Source organism: Phaseolus vulgaris, chromosome 2 (genome assembly GCF_000499845.2).
Source record: "Phaseolus vulgaris cultivar G19833 chromosome 2, P. vulgaris v2.0, whole genome shotgun sequence".
NCBI lineage: Eukaryota > Viridiplantae > Streptophyta > Magnoliopsida > Fabales > Fabaceae > Phaseolus > Phaseolus vulgaris.
The window spans coordinates 27,662,278-27,686,897 of NC_023758.2; the positions used below are offsets into that span (position 1 = coordinate 27,662,278).

The 24,620-nt window shown below is 31.0% G+C and overlaps 3 protein-coding genes across 3 annotated transcripts; all 3 read right to left on the reverse strand.

The window, feature by feature from the left end:
- Nucleotides 1–4,343: 4,343 nt before the first annotated feature.
- Nucleotides 4,344–8,316, reverse strand: LOC137811191 (plastidal glycolate/glycerate translocator 1, chloroplastic). The gene is made up of 7 exons (XM_068612829.1): nt 7,518–8,316; nt 6,949–7,210; nt 6,640–6,755; nt 6,007–6,116; nt 5,288–5,465; nt 4,989–5,118; nt 4,344–4,725 (listed from the first exon to the last, which is right to left on the reverse strand). The coding sequence occupies exons 1-7, from the start codon at nt 7,945–7,947 to the stop codon at nt 4,575–4,577; spliced, it is 1,377 nt and encodes a 458-aa protein (XP_068468930.1). The 5' UTR covers nt 7,948–8,316; the 3' UTR covers nt 4,344–4,574.
- A 60-nt stretch (nt 8,317–8,376) lies between these two features.
- LOC137811190 (4-coumarate--CoA ligase-like 6) lies at nt 8,377–13,283 on the reverse strand. Its single transcript, XM_068612828.1, has 6 exons — nt 12,039–13,283; nt 11,453–11,642; nt 10,371–10,516; nt 9,700–9,767; nt 9,071–9,173; nt 8,377–8,709 (listed from the first exon to the last, which is right to left on the reverse strand). Exons 1-6 carry the CDS (start codon nt 13,074–13,076, stop codon nt 8,596–8,598), a joined length of 1,659 nt encoding a protein of 552 aa, XP_068468929.1. The 5' UTR covers nt 13,077–13,283; the 3' UTR covers nt 8,377–8,595.
- Nucleotides 13,284–15,654: 2,371 nt separating this feature from the next.
- On the reverse strand, nt 15,655–22,600 carry LOC137811192 (CSC1-like protein At1g32090). The gene is made up of 11 exons (XM_068612830.1): nt 22,006–22,600; nt 20,934–21,086; nt 20,398–20,533; nt 19,404–19,505; nt 19,129–19,248; nt 18,952–19,032; nt 18,474–18,814; nt 17,782–18,027; nt 17,186–17,510; nt 16,656–16,889; nt 15,655–16,480 (listed from the first exon to the last, which is right to left on the reverse strand). Exons 1-11 carry the CDS (start codon nt 22,317–22,319, stop codon nt 15,959–15,961), a joined length of 2,574 nt encoding a protein of 857 aa, XP_068468931.1. The 5' UTR covers nt 22,320–22,600; the 3' UTR covers nt 15,655–15,958.
- Nucleotides 22,601–24,620: the final 2,020 nt, after the last annotated feature.

Sequence of the window (24,620 nt, forward strand, 5' to 3'; positions counted from 1 at the left end):
CTTTGGTGTTCGCGTATTTCGACTGAAAAAGGCTATTTTTTTTTATATAATCATAAAGCAGAAACAAAATTTACATAATTAGGTTTAATGGACCAATATTTTTTTTCAATAAATAAATAAATAAATTCCAAAGTCAGTCTATTTTTATAGTAAATAATAATGCATTCACTCTTATACAAAGTTAATTTGCGCCTTGTAGCAATGTATAGGAATAATTTGGATATTCATTATGAAGAGATACTTAAGCCAAATTAAATACTATTAAAAGCATTAGATAATGAAACAACTATATTTTTCACTAAGAAATAAAGCTAATCTGATGTACTGCAGGATTTTCCTTCAACCATTATTTTTGGATTTACTATTCCCATCAGATACAAAATCCAAGGACAGTATTAAATGCCACATTTTGCCAATTTCTTGCCATGTAACGACTTACAAAGTGAAGTTATTATATTTTTAAATTATTCCTTTGCTTTTCAAATTTTACTATTTTCTCTGATAAGATTTTTGGTTGCAACTTCCATTTGATGACCCAAGAAAATATGAAGTTTTTAGTACTCATATAGCAATTTTAATCTCAATTTCATGAAAGCCAATAATTAAAAACAGTGAAATTACAAAATCACACTTAAAAAAATAAAACAGGGACATTGCACTGGATAGATATCATTACGAATCATCGTCTTTTGAGTAGACAATACAAAATTCTCTTAACGTGGATTTGTGCTACTCAACAATAATTGGATCTTATGAAGTTACTTTTATATTTAATTCATATAAGTGATAAAATAGATTGATAGTAAAGTCCAAGTCTTGTTTGGATTTATTGGTGTAAGCATTAATGATTGATCTCTTAAAATATCTTTTAAGATTGATGAAGTCACTACAAACCTATATAGAAGAGAGATGAAATTGAATATATAATGTAAAAGTGTTCATTTAATAAATAAAACTATATCTTTTTTTTTTCAAAGTCAAAGAGTTCACATTTCTCTTTTCATTATTCTTCTTTCACTTATATTTTCTTTAGATTAGAGAATGAATTTTAAATAATTCAAAAGAAAAGTGTAAAACTAGATTGTTTAGATTAAAGTAAATAAACATCTATATTATCATTTTTCATTGTCTTTTCCATTTTCATTACTCATCTTCTCAAAATTAAAATATTAAACTCATTGATTATCACAAACAAAATCATAATATCAGTTTTGAATAATTATAGTTTGGATTTTTTTTTCCTTCTTGAAAGTTATTTGGGATTTTTGTGTGTGTATGTTTATCTTAATCAAAGAATAAATTTTGTAGAGCACAAGAAATATTGAGATAAAGAAGTTAATATTGTTCACTTTTACATTTTTTTATGTTAATTAAGTATGATTTTTGTATCTAAAAAAATTTGGCCAATATAAAAGTTATACATAATTTATATTAGTTTTAGCTTTCAATCAAGATAAAAACTAACATGAAGCAATGATATTTGGTAAAGATAAATATAATTAGGTATCAAAATTTCATTTTTTATTATCTTGTGGTGTTATGCTTGAGACTATAAAATCAAACTATCAAATCACTCTTAATTGATGGTAGGGACTTAATTGCAAAATATAAAAAAAAATTAGATATTGAATAAAATATTTTTTTTAATAGAGATTCAATTAAAAATAATCAAATTCATTAAAGAATAAAAACTTAATTATTATTTTTATTTTCCATGTAAAAACATATAAGCAATCACTACACAAAATCAATTAAAAAAATATCAAAAATTTAATACTTAATATAAAAAATAATTAAAAATATTTTTTTTTAGATTTAAAATTTAGTTAAGTGTTTATGTCTTATAAGATGTTAAATTTTATAACATAAAAAAAGAAATAAAGAGTAAAAATATTATCAAAATCTAATTAAATGAAAAAAAATATAAGCATTGTTAGTATTCTTCTAGTTTATGTCTAATTTATTTTTTATAATTTTTAATTTTCCACTTGATTTAGAAAAATATATTCTTTTTCTATCATTCACTCAATTTCTTTCTTCTTTATGTAAGCATATATCCTTCAAGAAGAAATCTTCGTCTTTTGAGTAGACGATACAAAAATCTTTTAGGGTCTGTTTGTTTCCAGCAAAGAAGAACGCAATTTTACTGTGCTAGAGAAAAGCGTGAAAAATAATGTAAAAAGCACGAAAATCTAAACAATATTTGCACTCTAAACTTTCTTCGCTCAACTGCGAAGAAAGTTGAATATATATATATATAATTAATTAGTTTTAATTTACTGTTTTATCCTTTATATTTTAAACAAATTATTATTATTTATATTTAAAATAGAATTATAAATTAAATATAAAAAATATATTTAAAATTATATGAAAATAATTATTATAAAATAACATAATTAATCATATTATATATATAATAAATTATAAACATAAATAATAATAACAATAAATATACTTTTTAAGTCTAAAAAAATAAATTTATATAATAATTATATTAATTTAAAAACTTTAAAATTTAAAATAATAATGTTATTTAATATAAAAATAATTTTTTATCAAATATTTATAATAATAAATATTTAAATAACATTTTTAATACAAAATAATTATAATTTATAAATAAATAAATTAAATTAAATTTTTAACAATTTTAAATGTAAGGGCAAATATGTAAAGTTACATTTTTATCAATTAAAAAAAATACAATTTCAATCATACCCATCACATCACTCACAAACTTTCATAAACTTTTTTCACACTTTTCACTTTATTTACCTTAATCTAAACATCCTAACTTTCTTTACACTTTCTCCTCAAAATATCTCAAATCCACTTCCTCATTTCCACTCTTTAATCCAAACAAAGCATTAATGTGGATTTGTGCTACTCAACAATATTTGGATCTTATGAAGAAACTTTTATATTTAATTCATGTAAGTGACAAAATAGATTGATAGTAAAGTCCAAGTCTTGTTGGAATATATTGGTGTAAACATTAATGATTGATCTCTTAAAATATCTTTTTCGATTGATGAAGTCACTAAATTCTTCAATCTCTTCAAATATTCTTTAGCACAAGAAATTGTAAATTTTAATTTTTTAATCCAAACAAAGCATTAATGTGGATTTGTGCTACTCAATAATATTTGGATCTTATGAAAAAAAAATTATATTTAATTCATGTAAGTGACATAATAGATTGATAGTAAAGTCCAAGTCTTGTTGGAATATATTGGTGTAAGCATTAATGATTGATCTCTTAAAATATTTTTTTCAATTGATGAAGTCACTAAATTCTTCAATCTCTTCAAATATTTTTTAGCACAAGAAATTGTAAATTTTAATTTTGAAAATTTACGTCCTACTGAAGCTATAGTAACACGAATAATTGAAATATTTATAAGTTATCTCTACTTCTTGAAGATACTTTACCTTCTCTACAATATTTAATATTTCAAGTTACATTTTACTTATATATATATATATTAAATTACTTCAGAATGCAGTTTTTAATTTTCATAATGGTTAAAAAAAGTTAAAGCTCCGTTTTACAACTTGAAGATGGAAGTTCATTAAATAGGTTCATCCATAAAAGTTTTAAGAGAGAAAAAAGGTAAATTATCCTTGCACCTCCATACTTTTCCAATGTATTTTCATATTTTTTTTAATTCGGAATGCATTTTCATAATTTTTTTAATTCGGACAATACCCTTCTAAATAAGGAGTAAAGTATAATATCTTCTTCATTTTCAAGTGATGATAATTACTTGTGATGGTTGCTTGGAGTGACTAGTGCGTTGGTGATTGAGATAAGTTTTATAGTGTTTTTTTACTAGTGGTAGTTGTGTTTTCGTTCGCTTATTGTTTTTTTTTTCTTCATTTTTTAGAAGTCACAAAACTAAAAATTGTAAAGTAGTTAGTTTGAAAAATGGAATACACAACTCAAAAATAATTTATCTTTACATTGAAAAACATCAAATACAACGAATATTCTCTCAAACGTTGTGGCAGGAAAAGAATAAAAGTGATGCGACTGGAAGGGAGGTATGAAAGTACAATTGAAGTTATTTAAAAATATAAAGTTATGCTTTATTTAAATTTTTTAAAAAGGTTTAAACTGAATTTTCATAATTAATATGGAGGTGGAGGAAAAAATTGTCAAGAAAAAATGAGATTAGCAACTTCCTCGAGACGATTTAAAGACTTTTGTCATGTTTCAAAATTTTAAAATGGTGTTCAGAGGAGGATAAGGATACTATTTCTTTTCATTTAAACTTAAGGATGTTATGAATTTGATTTTAAGATTAAGACCATTTTAGCCTAGATTTTATGATCAAAAGTTTAATAAACTTCTCTGCATAATACATCTCTTCTTCCAAACATATTTTTTTACAAAACTTAAAGAACTTAGTATGGCTTCCAATATAATATTACAAGAAATGGTGCTTATGTTCTCACTCTTCGTGTGTAGCAATAAGGTATGCAATGGAAGGTATGGCATTTCAAGGAATGTCCTGAAATCGCAGCTGGGACTTAATATGGTAGAGATTATGACAGAGGTGTCCACAATTTCAGCCGATTACTGCAAGCAAACTTTGTCTGACTGCTGGAATTGAGCAAAGTATAGATCCAAATATACCATTCAGAGCATAAGCAATGGCACAAAATGGAAGAGCCTCAGGTTCCTTGGCAGATAAAGCTGCTGTTCCAAGCCCATGAGAACTGCATATATTGATCCAAGAGCAAGAAATATATAAGCATATATGCTTCAAGAAGAAAATAGTTTAATCTACCTTAATGGCTTTTTTCTAAAGTAATCAGATTTTTCCATGTCCAAACTACTACTAAGCTAAATTAGGCACAGTGCACATTCAAAAGCACTGTTTAAAGACTATTGCTTATGATGGTAATTGAAGATTGGTCTGCACTCTGCAGACATCATGGTTTCTTAGTCAAATGAAGTATCTATGAATTACAAAATATACCTTGACGCGGTTGCTATGCCACGAGCAATTGGGTCACGAAGACGGAGTTTATCAAGTGTTGATTGCGCAAAATTTGCACCAACTAAACCAGTCACTACAACTGCAGCTGCTGTGATTGATGCATTGGCACCTGCAGACATGGCAAAATTTCGAAGATGAAATCGCTTCTGCTTCAAGAGGAGGCATGGTAACAAACTAGGATTTCGTAACCTTTTTACATTTATTGAATTAAATCCAATTTAGATTCACTGTATACATAATGATTGTGACAAGTGACCATGCATAACATGATGTTTTACCTTCAAAAAGAGACACAATGCTGAGAGCCAACGCCACTGTTATACATCTGGGTAGAATGGATACAGTTAGGGATGGTTCTAAAGCAACTAGACGTCCAACAAGGGCAGTTGAATACAATGAGAATATGGTAGAGATTATGACAGAGGTGAAAATCTCAGCTGCATGCCTCTTTACAAGCTGAACACAGTAGATAAATCATTAGTCAATGCTTTAATGGATTTTAGCCATTGTTAATTATATGGATGGAGAAGACAATGAAGACTTTGGCTACATGAGCTTATCTGAATATATATTTGTTCAATTCAAGTAAGATCAAACTCTATAAAGTCATTTGCAAATAACTATCCTGTTCTCCTTATAAAGGTGTTTTCTAATTTGGCAAGAGGAAAAAAAGAAACAGATTAAAGAAATAACAAAAAAGAACAGTAAAAGTGGACGAGCATGCAACACAATTGATTATGCTATACACATAATTGACTATATTGCTAAAATAATAGGTGTTCTGAAGTGTTTTTTGTATACATAATCGAATACAGGACACCCATAATTAATTATGGGACACCACTATCGATTATAACTTTTTCTTTTATTATTTTTTGTTTTTTCTATTATTATCTTATTTTTTACTACCTTTCAATTCATTTCTTTTTATCATTTTCTAGTCCTTCACTTTCACACCATCCAAGCAGTAGTGATCATTAGAAATCTAGATGGTTACCTTTCTTTGTTTGAACATAGAGAAGGCAAATGAGAGAATAACAGATCCCAAAAATCCCATTAGAATGTCACCGGCACCAGGATTGGATGATGAGTTTGTAAGGTAATATCCTGTGAGTGTCAAAAGAAGAATCAGCAAAATTATATCAAAGCTAAGTCATAGATGTTAGTGTCTATAGATAAATTAGCCCTAGACTTAGTGCTACACTTCTACATTAATGTTGTTACGAGACCATAAATCAAATCAAATAGTGTGATCTTAGCTCAAGAGTAACTGTCAGTTATTTTCTTATAACTCATTGTCATACTAAAATTTAATTAATGATTAATCACATTTGAACTTAACATGGGGAGTGGGAAAAGGCTTTAAATGCTTACAGTAACTCATAAGATGTCTGTAGTCAAAATAGAAATTTCTATTTCCTAGTTAAAGTAGGCCATCAAAGAACAACTTAGTGCTCATTTGGTTTACCAGTGCAAATGCTCCAAACTATGTTTGAGCAAAAAGAAGACTTTTTCTTCGAGAAATCTTGCATCATAAAACTCAAATTTAACTTTTGCAGAAATTTGTATCCAAAACAAATAGGCCCTTATACAATATAGAGTTGAATATTAACTTTAACTAAATTTGCACCTAAAACAGCATCAAGCCCTGACTTAGAAAGAAACCCCAATGCAATTGCTGCTAGCTCTGCAGATGCTGCACAAAAAATTATTGGGTGGAAGACCTTCTTCAAGCCTGATGGCAATCTGAAAACAAAGGGAGGGGATAAGAAAAGGCATAGCTACAGTTAGTTCTAATAAAATCCAAATACAATGTTCCATGACAGTATCACATTTTTTCTCCATCTAAATCATAAACAAAGAAAGAAAAAGTAACTGCCCCCAGAACCAGCCATGTAAAGAGTTCAATGTATATGCAGTAATGAAAATGAACCTTTACCCTGAACCAATCATGTAGCCTAAAACTGTAGACGCAAGCAAGAATGGAAGATATGTTCTGGCTCTTGTCCCCAATGCTGTTGGAAAAACCAATGAAGCAGCAAAGGATATAAGGAGAACCCCAGTCCATGCCCACACTTCAATGGAAGAAAATGGAGATGGCCTCTCCATAGGCTCAGCATCGATCAATTCTGTCTTCACAGCTTTCCTCACACCTATAGCTGTCAAACCAGTTACACAAAGTGTAGCTAGCCATCCTCCAACTGCAAAAGTTCAACAAGTCTCAACTCTCATAATGAAATTGTAACATTTAGACTCTATTTACATAAACTTCTCCGTAAAAAATTATAGGTGAAAACATTAAGAAGACAAAGTGAATTGTGTTCAGAATCAACTTCTGCAATTAACTTATTTTCCATCTATCCTCGGTACTTATGAGAAATTTATCCAAATAAGATCTTAATTACACATACACACAGACACCGTCATCGTTACAAGAATGCTTGAAACATCATCATCATTGTTCACCATCATGATCATTCGAATAAGAGCTTGTCCAGTAATCTATACCTACAATAAGGCATATTTTGATTGCCGAAGAAGCGGGAATATCTTTAAGAGAAAGGGGAAGCACAACCAAATAGGGAACATAGAACAGAGGGAGCCATCTATGAATGAAAATAATTCCCGGTTCAAAGAACTTCTCGAAGGCCACAGCAGCAGAGGGCACCGCATAATCAAGAATGATCAGAACAGAGAAAATACAGAACATCCCAAACAAGGCGCTAGGGAACTCGATTGAAGCTGCTGCAAAGGCTTTCTTCAAGAGAAAATCAATAGCCAGAATGAGGCCAAGGGAAACAACCCAATGTAGCACCCCAAACACTCGAAGACGCAAAGTTTGGGTGACGGACTCAGTGGAAGTGGAAGTGCCCCCTGTTTGGGATTGGAGTAGCTCTGTGCAAAGTTCTTCACTTTTGCAACTTTCTGGGGTACCCATTTGCTAACAACCATAAATTGAACACAATACCTCGAATTGATTGTGCAAACTGCGGAGGAATCGTTATCTTATAAGTGGTGATCGAATACAGAAAAAGACAAAATACAGAGTGCAAATTCCACACGTCGGTTTTAGAATTGGACGTCTCGAAACAATTTGCATATGATGTTAAATTAATATTCTGAGTTTTAACACAATAAATTACTCCCAACTAATTTTCAACGCATGAAAATATTCATGGGATCAACAACAGATCCAGATATTTTCCTTTCATTATAAAAGACTGAGTTAATCTCATCCTATCTCATATGTCACGTGATGTTAGGACCCTTTTTTTTCAAAAGCAATGTAATCATTCCATTCTTCTTTCATGAGTCTGACTATAGGTTGAACATAGAATATACCAATTACTGGTAAGAGAAAAAAAAATCAGTACGCAAGTATATTTTATTAGGAGATATGCATGGTTGAAATTTTTGATGTGATATCATGACATAATGTTCTTCAATACTTTACTAGCTCTCATGAATGGTTAGACAAGTATGAATTACATTCACTCAACAAATTATATGTTCAGATTATCCACTATCCAAAATTTTCCTCGGTAATTTTCAGTGTAACAATTGACGCGAGTCTTGAGCAAATGCATTATAGTTTAGAAGTCAAGCAATTCCGCAGTTGCTTTCTTAGGATCTTCCCGGTTGCAGACCTTGGTATGTGGTTGGTGAAGAACACTTTCCTAATCTTCTTATATGGAGCAACCTGCCACAAAACAGTTACAAATGGGACAAAGTCTTAGTAGCCAACAGTAACATAGCATAACATAATTCAAATAGTAGAAACTAGGCTGTTATTTTATATTGTCGTCAAATCACAAACCCAAATGTATGGTAAGTTTGGTGATCCTTACGATTACAATCTTAAAATTTTTGACAATGTAAAACCATTTTACATTATCAGTGCATGACCATTAAACTCTAAAAATAGTGGCTAGCTGATGTAACACCTTGACCATGATCATAAATGTGAAACATTCCTATAGACACTATTGTATTGATTCAAGAGAAAATGTGAACTGAAATATCATAGATAGCACTTAAAAGTCTGCCTTATCAAGACGAACCTGCTCAGCAACATAATCCATAACATGCTTTGGAGACAGCACACTTCCAACCTTCTTTACTACAAATGCCACTGGCATCTCACCAGTTTCTTCATCCATAGCACTGAAGTGGAAAATGATGCAATACTTCAGGGTATATTTTAAGGGCCAGAGAAGAACATTTAGAGTATGATGACTAATATGTACATGCAGTAGCATACGAAGATATTTTGATCTTTTAAAAAACACATGCAGGGGGAAGAAGTGAGCTATGAAACAAGGATACTTCTCTTGCTTAAGGTGCTGGAATGTCAGACATGTTTCTCCTTCCAGAAGCTTATGCAACATCTGTCTGACATTCATCATTTGGTATCTATTTAAAAAATATTTTTCATGCTGGCAATTCTATTTCAGACTTCACACACTAGAGTCAAAATGAACAGTTGGACACTAGTATTAAAAAAAATATACTTTTATCTAAAATATTCAGAAATATTAGTTTAAATGTAATACAAAATATTTAAAAAAAAAACATGTTTAGGCTCATTATTATAAGATGAATATACAAGAATATGTACATATATAAGTCTTAATTATCATTTTAGACCTTTTGCTATATCCAGTGTGTGTTTCATGGAGTTCATACTTACCCTATAACAGCAACATCAACTATTTCAGGATGCAAAATTAACACAGCTTCTAAATCAGCAGGAGCAATCTGTAACAGATCATAAGCCACATGTAAGAATATAAACAAACAACACAAAAATTGTAATTTAGAAATTAAAAAAAAATCCTCCCTATGATTGAAAATTGTGCAATATAGACAATTGTTTGGGGAAAATACAATGCTACCGCCCAAAAAGTAAAGTTTCTAAAACTGGCATCTCAACTATACAACAAGGTTTGCAGTTTCTTCTGAGAATATATATCAAAATCCAACAATTTCCCAGTCAATATTTTTATTTTTTTACTACATACTTTATGTCATTCTAAGCTGATCTATATTATATTTAAGAAACCCAATAAGCATTTCATGTGTTCCTCTGAACCAAAGGTGCACTATATCCACACAGTGTGCATTGTTGTCAACTTCTGAATGTATTGTATTTATTTATTTATTGTCCAAGGGAGATCCCAACCCATCAGGAAGGGGCAGGGATGGGTTTTGAACATTCAGACGCAAAATCTGCTTGTCCTACAATCGAACCAACTAAGCTGTCTCAAGGGAAAAGTTACATATTTGTATGGAAGCAAGAGAAAAGGCTGTTATTTATTAAGGATTTTTTTTTTGCTTTCTGTTTAAATTAAAATTAGATACCTGAAAGCCCTTGTATTTGATGATATCTTTCAATCGGTCAGCTATGTATACGTATCCATCATCATCAAAATAAACAACATCTCCAGTATGTAGCCAACCATCTCTATCTATTGTTGACATTGTAGCTTCTTCATTATTCAAGTACCCTGAGAAAATTTCAAATTAACGTATTTCAATTGAAATATCAATAAAATAGGCAAAGAAAAAGGTATTAGCAGATAGGCTTGACTTGATTAGATTTAGGAACAACAAAGGAACAGACAAGAAAACACCTCTAACATTGGAAAATCACAAACAAGAAGTCACAACGACAATTTTTACCAGAGAAGAACTTTTACCTAATCTAAACAAACAAAAAACTTTAGGTAACATTTTAGTGGCAAAGACATGACAATTTTTAACTGAAAAAGCAACAATGGCAGCAACTTCTTATTGTAAACATTAAAACAAGCGATTTAAAATGTGTGTTTGGTTCCAAGTTATTTTGAAGAAATAACCACTTATTTTCATAATTTTTCAATAAATCTTATTGAAAAATAAGCAATTATTTCAGAGTAATAAATTGTTCCCAAACACACCAATAAATATAGAACTTATTTTTCCTCCATGATGATATAGAGCTATTCCTGTTTCAAAAGTAGATACTTTTGTACCTAATTGTATAAAGGTAGGCACATATTTATGACTATCTACATCACCTAAATTATCAATTGGCTTGAAAAAATCGTCTTTTAGTTGCTCCACGCCACCTACTGAAAAACTTAGGGGAGTTCCTATATCAATCACTTCCATTCCTCTCATTAGACCATATGTAGCACTCAATCTCAGTTACAGCTCTAACTCAATTATTTCCTAATAATTGTTCTACTTGACAAGTCATGTTAATTTGTTGACCAACAGCATCTCGACCCTTAACTACAAGACTGTTAATTTGTTACAAACACTAACAGATAAGCTTATAATATCATTCACTAGAAGAACAATAAACTTAAATGGAGCTTCAGAGCCTTGTCAAATATTTTATACACGGTAAAATCGGAATTTTTTCTATTTCATTTCAATTAAGGAAAACAGAGTTTTACCCGTCATAACTGAAGACCCTCTCAACCAAAGCTCACCACTGCTGCCAGGAGGCAAAAATGCACCAGTATTCCAGTCTACCACTTTTGCCTCCATGTTTGGAGCCAATAACCCTATTGAAGAATAATTTCGAAACTTTTCAGTATTGAAGCCACGTGTTCCAACGGCAGTTGACTCAGTCATTCCATAACCCTAAAAAGAAACATTCTTACGGCTGCACATTCTTAAAAATCTAGCAAAACAACATTACCATAAACAAACAAAAGTCCAAGTATAGATGTACTTGATGAGAATATTAACAGCACTATCAGAGTATTTGTTATTACACAAAAGTTAAAAGCTCATAAGCAGAAAGAAGGGGAACTTCACATTTTACATGGCTTCTTGTGTGTAGTGTATCTGTTTCAAAATAAACTGCACAAGTTTTTTAAAGAATTTATAGTGTTTCATTTCATTTATCACAATTTATCGTAACAATATGAAATGAATTGGAATCAACATATTTGGTATTGACTCTAGCAATTAGATGAATGCTGGCAGATGACTTGCATTGTTTGAATAAGACTATCTTGTTCAGAGGTTCTTTACCTGTATAAAATCAACATTGGGGAAAGTTCGGAGAAATTCATTAACAACTCCTGAGCTCAAAAGCGCTGCACCACTAGAGACCTGTATCAAACTCTGCAACTTACTGTCATTAACACCGTTTGCCCTCATTATCAATGCGGTCAACATCGGCGGAACAACAGGAAAGTGTGTGACTTTATATTCATCGATCACCCTGACAACCTCGTCTATGTCAAATTTTCTCATCACAACGACAGTAGAACCCAAAGACAACAATCCCAGAGCAAATAGCGACAAGCCATACACATGGAACATTGGCAAAACAGCCAGATACACATTCCTCAAGCAAGAGCCTTCATATTGAGAAGCTTCAAACCTCACAAAAAGCTCAACCATAGCAATAAGATTTTTATGTGACAGAACAACCCCTTTGCTCACCCCAGTAGTCCCTGAAGAATACAATATGCCAGCAGCGTCATCCTGCTTGATAACAGGCCTCTGAGGCAAATCAAAGTCACAAGAAATCAAGTCACAAAAGCATGAAAAACAACCATATCTCAAACCCTTCTCGTTTTCTGGCACGGCAATAACAGAAATTCCCAATGGCTCTAGTTTCTTGAAATTTTCAGGCACGGTAAAAGCCACACTCACACCACACTCAGCAACCTGCCTGCGTATTTCATAGACACTACTAAGAGGGTTCAACGGTGTGACAATAGCTCCTAGATAGAGAACACCCAAGAACACAATGGGATAGTAAATGGAATTTGGAAGAAGAATCAGAACCACATCACCTTGAGAAACACCCATTTTGTGAAGACCAGAGGCAACGGATTTGACTAAAGGTAGCAACTTTGAGTAGGAAATGGAACACCCAGAGGAGAAATCAACGAGGGCCGAAACCCCATCATGGCGGTGGGAAAAAATGAAGGAGACAACGTCGAGAAAAGGGTCGCTGGGAAGGTCCACAGGGGCATGCTTGCTATGGTAAATGCCAGATTTTGGTGAAAACCATTGAGGGTGAGCGATTTGCATGCCGCAGTCTACGTTTGCAGCCATTGACAGCTATGTTTGAGTGAAGTGGAGTGTGGTATGAAGATGGCAGCAAAGGAACATGCAGATGATGATAAAAAAATGGAACAATGGAATGAAAGAAGGAATCAATGAATGTAAAAAATAAGAAAGAATGATCGAATCTGGGGTTCCGGCGGGAACTACTCCACACTGAGTTTCATTGGCATTCTTTCACCACTACAAACAAACTTCATTTTTATTAATACCATTTCTGAACAAAATACTTACCTAGGAACTTTAATCAATAAAATGTGTGAAACTACCACTAATGGCATCTACAATGTTGATTATCACTTAAATTAATCTGATTTTTTATACTTTCCATTATATCACGCTTTTTTAGATTTTTGTTCAAATTTTAAGAGTTTTACAAAGCTCAAACCCTTCCTAATGTTTTATTTCCTTATTCATAAAAATATATATTTTCAAAAGAGAAACTTTTTTATTCTTATTTTTTATAATTCAATAAAAATATATATTGATATATATCTTAATACAACAACTTTGATTTTATTAGTTTTATTTTTCTTGATTTGTTTAGTAATTGTAAAGTGTATTTGTTAAGAAAATATTAATGTTAACATGAAATAAACTTGAAGGGAAGAATTTTAAATTTAGAAAGTTAATTAAATCAACCTTAATATGCAATTAAGGTTGAAGGGATACACGGAGAAATTTTATTTTACCAAACAAAAAGCAAATGATAAAATACTCCCCTCAATGATAATTGCATATTAAAGACGTTTTCTTTCAAGACATGTAACAATATTAAAGACCAAGAAAAACTTATATCACACAAGCTATTATATAAATGAGTGTATAGATAGAAATTGGGATTATATTTTTTTATAATAAGATTTTATTGAAGATAACATTAATTATAAGATAACTTATATATATATATATATATATAAATTTATATCTTTATAATTATTTATAATATATTACAAAAATATGTTAGTTTTATACTATGATAAGAGTTTTACGTTATAATAAAGAGAGTATCTATATATTTAATATTTTATGAAAATATTAAAACTAAGTCCTTCTTAAGTTAATACTTAAAAAAAACATGAATAAAAGTGAGGTATTTGTAAGCCTTAAATGTCAATCTTAATGAGATTAACAAACGATATTGAATATGGGTTTGGGATTTGACTTACAACCATAAAACTCAATATCAGTATGAAACGTATGCGTCCATATTCTACTTTTGAAGTGAACATCAAAAGTTACTCATGAAATGATTAAGTAGTTGAATATTTCTCATTAAAAATATTGATACAGTAATAATTATTTTTTTCAAGAATACTTCAACCTACAAGAAAATATATACTCACTATCTAACATTAGTGCCAGTATCATAGTCCAAAGTTTGGTATATGAATATCCTAGTCCAAAGCCTTATAACTTCCCAAACATTGACATTCATACATTATTTTACTCTCAACTCATTGTAACAAAATCTATGTCTCTTTCTTAAATGAGATACTCTTTGACATTTCTAAGAATAACGTAACATGATGATTATTAAAATATTTTAACCAATAATTTATACACACCATTCAAATAAATGCAAAAGTATAACAATAATAATAGAGTATATGGATAATTTTCTTTTATCCAAGTTCACTAAATACAAAAATATTTACTTTAACTTTATTTTTATTATTACTTTCTTTGTTATTTTTTCAGATTATCAAAAAGATTATGTTTAAAACAATACAAAATAAAATAAGAATCAAAGCAAAAAATTATACATGAGTCGATATATCACAAATAAATAAATAAACAAAAGTATAAAGTAACAATGAGAACCAATCTCTAACGGATATAAATTGAATGACATAGTTATAAATTTGATAAAGATGACAATGTGTAATTAGGGATACGTTAATTGAAATAATTATAAATTAATAAACATGACCACTGTAATTAAAAATAAATTAAATGACATAAATGTAAATAAATAAACATGACCAATGCATACTTAGAGATTAAATTAAATATTAAAAATATTAAAAATTAAGAAAATGAAATAATATATAATTAAAGTTATTTTTATTGATTAAAGTAATTATTTTCAAAGTTATTTTTGATTGATTGATGTGATTATTTTTCAATATATATCAACCATTTTTTCTCTCAATGTTTACAGTATTGAAGCAATAATCTAATAATAATTAAAATATTTTATCAAAATAAAAAAAAAATTATTTTAAATTATTTGATCAAAACAAAACATTTGAAAAACTAATCTATCTAAAAGGGAAAGCAAATTTGTAAAATTCTTGGTCCAATAAGGTAAATATTTACCAGCTCCTTGGCAAAAATTAAATGTTTCATTACTTACTACCTTCATTCCCTCCCTTCTCATTCAATCAAATTCGCGGAGTATGAACCTAAAAACTAAAAACTAAAAAAACAAGATTCATTTCTATATTGATACTTACTTGAATGTCATGGAGAACATTCTATTAAAAACATTATTAGTGGAATGTTTTTTTTTTCTCTTCACATCATACTATAATACTTCTAAAGCGACCCAAATTGACTCCAAAGATGACATAAATTGAATAACTTTCATAAAAGCAAAATTCTAGGTAATGATAATAATAACCTATTAACCAGAATAAATTGTTTTGACAAACATTCACATCTTCCTAGGAGCTTGCTCAAAGTAAAATCCTGCTACCCCACATTTGGATGAAACCAAACCATTTACATGTAAGGAGAAAAATCATTTACACTTGAAATGGATAGATAAAAACCCAAAACAGATCTAAGTTCACTGGAAATACTAAATTTTCGGCAAGTCTCAAGCAAACTGGTTGATTGGTATGCAGGAGTTGAGTTCAAGGCTAAACTTAGTACTGATAAACATAATGGGGAGGGGAGGGAGGATGGTATTGGTAGTAATAACCTGGTGGATACTCATTATATTGAGGTGGTAGTGCGGGTTCAATGATATGATGGGGTGGTGATAGTTGAGGCAGATGATGGGGTGGTGACAGTTGAGGCAGATGATGGGGTGGTGATAGTTGAGGCAAATGATGGGGTGGTGGCAGTTCAGGCAAATGATGGGGTGCTGACAGTTCAGGCAAATGATGGAGTGCTGACAGTTCAGGCAAATGATGGGGTGGGGATGGTATATGCAAATGATGAGATGGGAATGATTGATCCAGATGATGGGGTGGGGAGGGTGAACTAGGCTCAGTCGATGGAGAACTAGGAGCAGCAGTTTGTTGTTTATCTACTTCGATTTCAATCAATTCCTCTTCAACCTCAAATGACCTGAAGATTGGATGCAAGTAAGCATCAGCCAAATAAGCCTTTATGTTCAAGTCAGGTTCTGTGCTCTTCTCCAATAAATCCTTTGACATTGCTTCCTGAATAGATTAAGAGAAATCAGTTTTCCATACAACCATCAACTACGAGAAATCACATAATATGTAGCCACCTTCAAAGAAGAACAAAAGGAAGCTTAGTGTAGAGAATTCTACTACACTGTTCCAAAGGTTTTGTAATTTGGAATATTGGCTTATTGCATGGTGCATATCTTACCTCAATCGGGTACTTCCGAAATGCTGGCTCAAAACGTCTCTGGCAGTACTTGTGGAATGCAAATGTCAATACTGGTAATATAACAAGCAAAGGTGTGGATTTAGCTGCCTTTTTGGTGCTAAGCAATCCCAATAGAAGAAACTGGGATATTAGCATGCTTGCAATGATGCGGCTGTGAACAAGTGGCCAAAATGCAGCAGCACTTTCATACTGTTGGTTGTAGACATTGATTATCTGCATAATTAAACATCATGTAAAGTTATATTTAGGCTACACCACATCCTGTTTCATTGTGTTGGCACACAAAAATGTTACAAGCTCATGAGCAATATACCCTCATACAGATTACATGCAACACGCTTATTTTAATGGACATAATAACGATTGCTTTTATGTAATTATTACTTATGCTATGGTTTGGCAACTTCTGACAATTCCAAAGGACCAAAATCTAAGAAATCTTCAAGCTACTGCAAGTCAAATTAGCAAAAAGAGGCATGTTTTAAGATGACACTAGCGGAGACACTGACCTGATGACGATAAACCAAATATGCAAAGGCAAAGAAGACTAGTATGAAGGGAAGAAGGATCGGTGTGACCACAGCGTACACAATTCCAAGAAGGAAGTATAGTTGAAGACTTGGAATAGTCTCTGGAAAGTCCACACTCCCAGGGTCCATGGCCTTTCCTTTATCTCTTTCTGTTTTAACTATGAACATGTTCTTGAGATGGTATATAACCAATGGCTTTAATCTGAGAATCTCACTAGCAATTCCAGCCCATCCATCAACCATTATGTATGTCATAAAGAAGGTAGCCTTCATTGGAATGGAAACTCCAATTGTTCTAGGAATCCTATAGACAATGATAAGATTCACAAGATGAATGCATATGTACGAGTACTCTTTAGCAACAGAAGAAAAAACACCAAAAATAATTAAAGAAAGGTAAAAGAGATTTATCAGATACAGTGTAAGATTCAATAATGTTACGAAAAGGTTATGGCATTTATTGCATTAAATATATGTAACTGGAAAGTTGGTGTGCAACATTAGAGAATATCTAAACATAATATATTTCCAGTCAGACATAGCTTTAACACAAAACTGCTTAATTAAAGACATACTGTGTAGGTGACTGGTGAAGGAAAGCATGCAGTTGTTGAAATGCAGTTCCAGTCACTATGCTTCCCAAGAAAACATTCACCAGCATAAAGTAATAATATTTTGCAGCTGTCTTCCGCTCAAGAGTTGACAATGCAGTATATCCCTCAATTTTTGACATGATCATCAGAACTGATGGTAGAATGTACAAAAATACTTTAAGAGCCAAACCAGGAAGAAAACCTTGTAGAAAGGACTTGATGAAGTTCCTGTCAAAAGCCAAAAAATCTGTTAGGCTAACCATAAGGCATTTGAGCCAGTAATGTATACAGTATACCATGTTCTAATTTTACAACTGAAAATTCATCAAAGTAGAATAAATGAAGAAAATAGTGTATAGAAAAGATAGATGAATTAACAAAACCAAATAGGATAAATCAACCTATTTAGTAATTTCTGAAATAGAAGATAACGAATATCTGCTTTGCACTAAGGTAAAATAGTAAATTCCAATGCCTTGAAGACATATACATCATTTATTACTGGGGCCCTGATTAGTTTCAAAAAACTAAACTTAACAAATAAAGATTGAGCATTATATATTCTACCATAGAAGCTAAAACAGTTAATGATGAAATTCTAGAACAATATATATCAACTTCTAGATTAATTACCTTCTCTACTTATATCCAAAAAGAAATTTAAGTTCACTTACAATTCTATAACTGGTCTGAGGAAGGGAGCAACTTTTTCAAGACCTTCCAAATTGGCAAGGGATTGCACAAAAGCAATGGGAATCATGTAGAAGAATACCAAGGCAAACACAGACAATGTTATTACAAGCTTCCGGATGCTTAAAGAAACAAATGGTATGGCTAAGTTTCGCCAATATACATCACGTGGCTCAGGAGCCCAATCAGTTAGCCAGAGTGTTGGATTCTTGCTTTGTTGGGTTTGTGCACAAACCGATGCTCCCCAACGGGAATTGAATGAAAGAAAAGCAACTGGCAAAATAGCTTTGGGATCTTTTATAACTCTCTGGCGTTCCGATGTCATCTGCACATGGTATGCAGTATAGCTATATTACAGTACCTCGATTTCAATAATGGAAGCATGTGTATTAGCATAAGGACACAGAGGATTACCATACAGAAGGTAACATGCCACAGAAAAGAGAAAAACACCCGACTTACCAGGTTATCAAGTTCCTTAATTGCATGTTTGTAGTACTCAATCGCATCAACTTTCCCACCCCAAAGGCCTAAAAATCCAGTCTAAAGGGAAAAATAACAATGTCAGATTCAGGTTCCAAACAGATTATTAGTTACATTCCTCACAATTACATATCTTGGTGCAGATAAAAGAAATACCTTGACGGTGGACCTTTTGTCAGGATGTCTTTCAAACTTAAGCTGGTAATAGTCCAGCCAATTTTGGAGTCTATCTCTTCTTTTCGATAATTTAGCAAATTTATTTGCATTGTAGACAGCCTGAATAAAATTTAATGCATAACAATATGAATCATTTAATGTAAGGAAATATTCTGCTGAGTTAAAATAAATCAACATTAACACCATTTACAAATGCCCTGATCGGTTTATCTTTAATAAACTTTCCCAATCAAGAATGCAATAAAAATTATTACCTGGTGTCCAATATAATGATCTGGGTGGTTTGTTTGAAAGAAGCCATTCACAGAATCTGATACTGCGTGATCAGGCATACGAGGGATATTCCTGACAAGTACCTGCAACAAGAATGTAAATAACTGTGAAGATTTGAAAAGATGCTTAAAGAAAGTTAGAGGGGGAAAGCATTTATAGGAGTGACTATCCAAGCTGAAAAGCATTCTATTCTAAAACCATAGCATCTTTGCTATAAGAGTTCAATATAGGCCATTGCATCAATCCCGTACAAACCACTTTATTCAAGTACCAAGAATGGGTTTAAAGCTAGAAACTGAAAATTAGCTCCTTGTGAAGAAGTACAAAGAAGCACATCTAGAGTTGTTTTGGTACGTCCAATAGCTACATCGCTTAGGAGTCGAGACTAAAGACGGTTTATGTACATCTTTCTCCCTTAACCCACTGAAACACCTTTTAAGGACAAGACCGTGACAGAGCTATGAGCTCAAAAACGAACAATACCTCAGATGCGGTGATTGACTTTTAACGATGTTATCTCAACGGACTTGAAGTCGGAACATTGGTCCCGTCTGTGGGAACAAAACGAGGTTCCGAAGACGAACCCTCATTCCTTTAGCCCTCAACTAGGGGGAATTCGTTCCCACTAGACTTCGACTGACCCAGTAATCCCACGTCGCTTAGGAGTCAAGAACAAGGTAGTTTATATACACCTTCCCCCTTAATCTACAAAAACGTCTTTTAATGAGAAGAGCTTTGAACTCTAAAACGGACAATACTTCGGATGTCCAGTGATTTCTTTGCTAACTAGTGAAAAGTAAACTGATAAAATAACCATGCAAGCCTTACCATAATACACAAAAAAAAAGGAACAGACGCTTCACTGCAATTGAAAAATGGCGAGGACTGAAGAGCTCCAAGAAATGCTTTCTAGCAATACGAAACAATCTAAATTTTATTCTACCTATTAAAAATGAATTAAGATTTTTAACTTACTGTGAATTGCTCCACACGCCTGCGTTGTGATGCAATGAAGTGCAATCTCATTGATGCGATATTATCATATTCTTTGTACAGCAGAAAACAAATCCATAATGTGAACATGTATTCCAATGCTATGTGAACAAAAAATCTGAAATTTATAATTCCAGCTGTTAGCTATTTGATAACACAAAAATACTATCATGAAAATGTAATGTAGCTTGCAATACACATAAAACTAAACAATACAAGATTTAACCAAAACAAGAGAGACAGGGAGATGAAGAGAAAATATTTAAATGGTGGATATTAGATATCAGGGATTGAATACGATTTAGTACATGATTAAAAAAGTGAACTCTTTGATGAGACAATATAATACATGCTTCAATTATATTTTTTCCTAATAAAACTTTAATGCATGAGTGATGCGAGTAGTTAAAGTCAAGAGAAGAAAACACAAAAACTTGGACCTCAAGCGAACCATTCCTTCATAAAGAACGTTCTGAATTATTTGTTTAAATTTTTGGGGGAGTTTAAGGAAAAAATACCTTATAGATTCAGGAGGAACATTTGATATTGAGAGTTTATCAATATCACTCACTACCAATTCCCTTTTTAGGAAAAATAATGTCCCACTTGATACGTTGACTGGTATAAGAATGAGGAGTGCCACAACTGTGATTGGAACAAAAATCTTTAAGCTGAAAAGAAAGAGATAAAAATTAGTCCGATTAGTAGTAATCCAGCACAGTAATTTCAACATTAACAAGAAGTTGAAAAGGAGAGTCTTATCTCTCTTTTCACTATCTCAAACTCATGCCTCCCATCAAAAGATTACATTAATAAATTCGATAGACAGAAAAAAGGTGCATCCCTCACATGCAACACATAAAAGTTGACAGAAAACATAAACAGAGGGAGGAGCACAATGAAAAGTGGAAAACGTAGAAAATTGGACTACACCCCATAAGGTGAAGCTTCCACGGAAGAGATTTAACAAAAGCTGGCAAAACCAAAAAGAAAGTTCAAAACCACACGGCAATACTCTAGAATCTATTTGATAATCAAACGCATGGAAATACAAATACAAGCAACAACCAAATACTTAGCATTTTGAGAAGTAGAACAATTTTCAAAACATAGTTGCCGCACAACAACAAATGCATAACAACAATTACAGCAAACAAAATCACAATTCAATAAAAAACACAACAGCATGTCAGTTCTGTCTTTTTTTCCCAATGATAAAATTAAATGTAAAAAAAAAGTAGTCAATGACTCAGTGTGACTAAAGTTTAAACCTTTTGCATTAAAATGATAAAAAAAGGATCAATTCTGCAGGATGGTCGCCGCACAACAATCCATCACATCAATCACAGAATCCACAGAATTTAGTACATTAAATTAAAAAAAAAATCAGAATATGCTTAATAATAAAATCTTTTACGATGGATGAGAAAAAAATGGTAATTTTATCATGAGTTAAGCGGAAGGCAGCAAGTGATTGCTGAAAACAAACAACACGAGAATGGAGTGAACCATAGAGAGTAGAGAGATGTGATAAATGTTTAAAGGGAAAGTGAAAGTTGATATGAAGAGTGTAAAAGGAGAAAGGAGTACCCCAGAGTGTAGATTCTAAGGAAAGCAGCAGAGTCAAGGCCAGCATGGCTGATAATCTCAGACTCACTCATTCTGAGAGCCTGAGGCATCCAATTCAGGAAGGTAAGGTAAGTCCTGAAATTGAGGTTCACAAACTTGCCCACAAAATTCCCAGAACTCCTAGGACTACTTCTCCCTCCACTGAGATACCACTTTGGAAAGTAGACCCTATCATTGACGGGTTGGATTCTCAGCAGAGCAAAAGCCAGCAAGAAAGCAAAGGCTGAGAGAATGTTGATGGTAGCTGAGACACCAATGTCTGCAAGGGTGGCCATTGCAGAAACCAAAGGAGTCGAGAGAAAGAGAGAGAGAGAGAGAGAGGATGGGGTGTGAGAGAGGAAGAGAATTGAATAGAAGAATGAGAAGGGAAAGAATAACTGATTCTTGGTAACTCCAATTCTTTATTGCATGGTGGAAATAAAAAAGCTGGGTTCTTTGCTGTTGTTTGACTTTATTGAGCATCAATTAATAAACTTCATTTAAAAATTAAATTTTTTTGAGTTGGGTTTTTGTTTGATTGTGATGAGTAAGAGAGCACTTTGCAAGAGACGGTTTCATGTGCTAATGGAAAAGGATTAGCTCTTAACATAGTGCCATGTTCTTGTTTTTGTGTTTGGGTTGTGTCTCTGTCTCAGTTTCTACCATCATAAAGCATCTGATGAGTAAATTGAAAAGCCAGAAAAAAAAAATTAATTAAAGGGACTAATCTTTTTGCTTTCATTTTTTGTTTTTTTTTTTTCTTTAATTCGCTTTTTCCTTGCGGCGGGAAAGTTCGCTGTAATCATGCTAATCGCCACGTTCGCGGCAATAAATCGGCTAACGTTGTTCCAATACGTAAATAATACGATACATGTATCTGTGTAACATAACATGCATCGTATTTAGGCTTAAATAAAATGGTTTTCAAATAATTTATTATATTTTTTTAATTCAGATCTTTTTTTCAGTAATATATGTTTGATTATAAATGATAATATTTATCATCAAAATAAATTTAATGGTGTGAATGCAAGTAATATTGTGTTACTTTTTTAAGTTTCATTTTTTATTTAATGGACCTCCCTCGTATTTTTTGTTAATTTTAATTAATAATAAGAGTATGTTAAAGAATAATGAAAACGCGTTGTTAATTAACTTTCTTTCAAAATTATTAAACCAGGTAAATTTATGATAATGGTGGCCCCTGGTGGGGCATGGTAAAAAAAATAAAAAAGTAATGAAATTTAGGTTTAATTAATATTTTTTTGTCTTTGTAAATGAATATGCACGTTTCTTTTAATTTTTTTTAATCTCTTTAAAATTGATATTTGTTGTGTAATCTTTGAAAAATATGTGAATTTTTGTTTTAATTTCTATAAAATAATTTTTTTAAATTTTATACTAATATCGATTCATAAGATTTTATTTTACATAAACAAATAACATATCTTAAAATTATTTATTGACATTTTGTGACTTGATTTTTAGTTTAAAGCAATCAGTTAATAAATATTATATAACAATAGAAATAAAACAATAATTTTAATTTTAAAATAAAAAATTCAGAATCAAAATTAAAATAAACTTATTTTTATTGATATTAAAAATATATTTAAACATAAAATTGATACAATAATTTACATCTGATTTTAAAATAATTAAAATTTATAATCATACATCATTTAATGAAAATAATAATGCAGCATATGTGTGTGTGTGGTGTCACAACATTAAAGGACACTTAATATTATTATTTATGATATAATTAATCTCATTTAAGTAATTAAATGTAACGTTAATTTTTTAGTATGGATTATATGAAATATATTATTTAATGATACATTTTTATCTTAGAAGAATATTTTTATTTTATTATGGGTTTTATTATTTTTCCAGTATATTGATTAGAGAGTTGAGTTTATTTCTATTATATTGACTCAAATAAATTTTTATATGCACTGAAAAAATTGAAACGGATTTCTTATTATATGAATGATAGTCCACGTTACGAGTTTAAGCATTAAATCAATTACTGATGTTAAATAATTCTTTGATATTTTTTAAAATAATAAAAAACAACAGTAAATATATAATTTATTAGAATAACATTTTTTTAATAAATACAATCCTTTAGTTTATTAACAATATATCATGTATATATAAATTTGTGTTCAGATTAGAGTAGCTAATTTGATTTGTTTATAAGTTAATTTTAGTAAGGTACATTAACTTCAAATTTTCAAATTACAAATAATTTCAACTAGCTTTTGTAATACTTTAATTATTTTTTAAAAATTATTTAATTTTTTATTATCACTTCTTATATTTTAATATATATTTATTCATTTTTATTAATTATTATATCAACTAGATTTTTATTTATAAGTTATATATATATATATTTTATTTTATACAGACAATTAATTATTGTATAATTTGTAATATTTGCTTTATTACATTTAAATTTTTTCTATATAGTTTAAATTAAAAAAAAATAACTAATGTTTCATTGCATAATAATGTTATACAAAAATTACATACAATAAAAATAAAAATTGTAAGAAATAAATTTAATTTAGTTTATTAACAATATATCA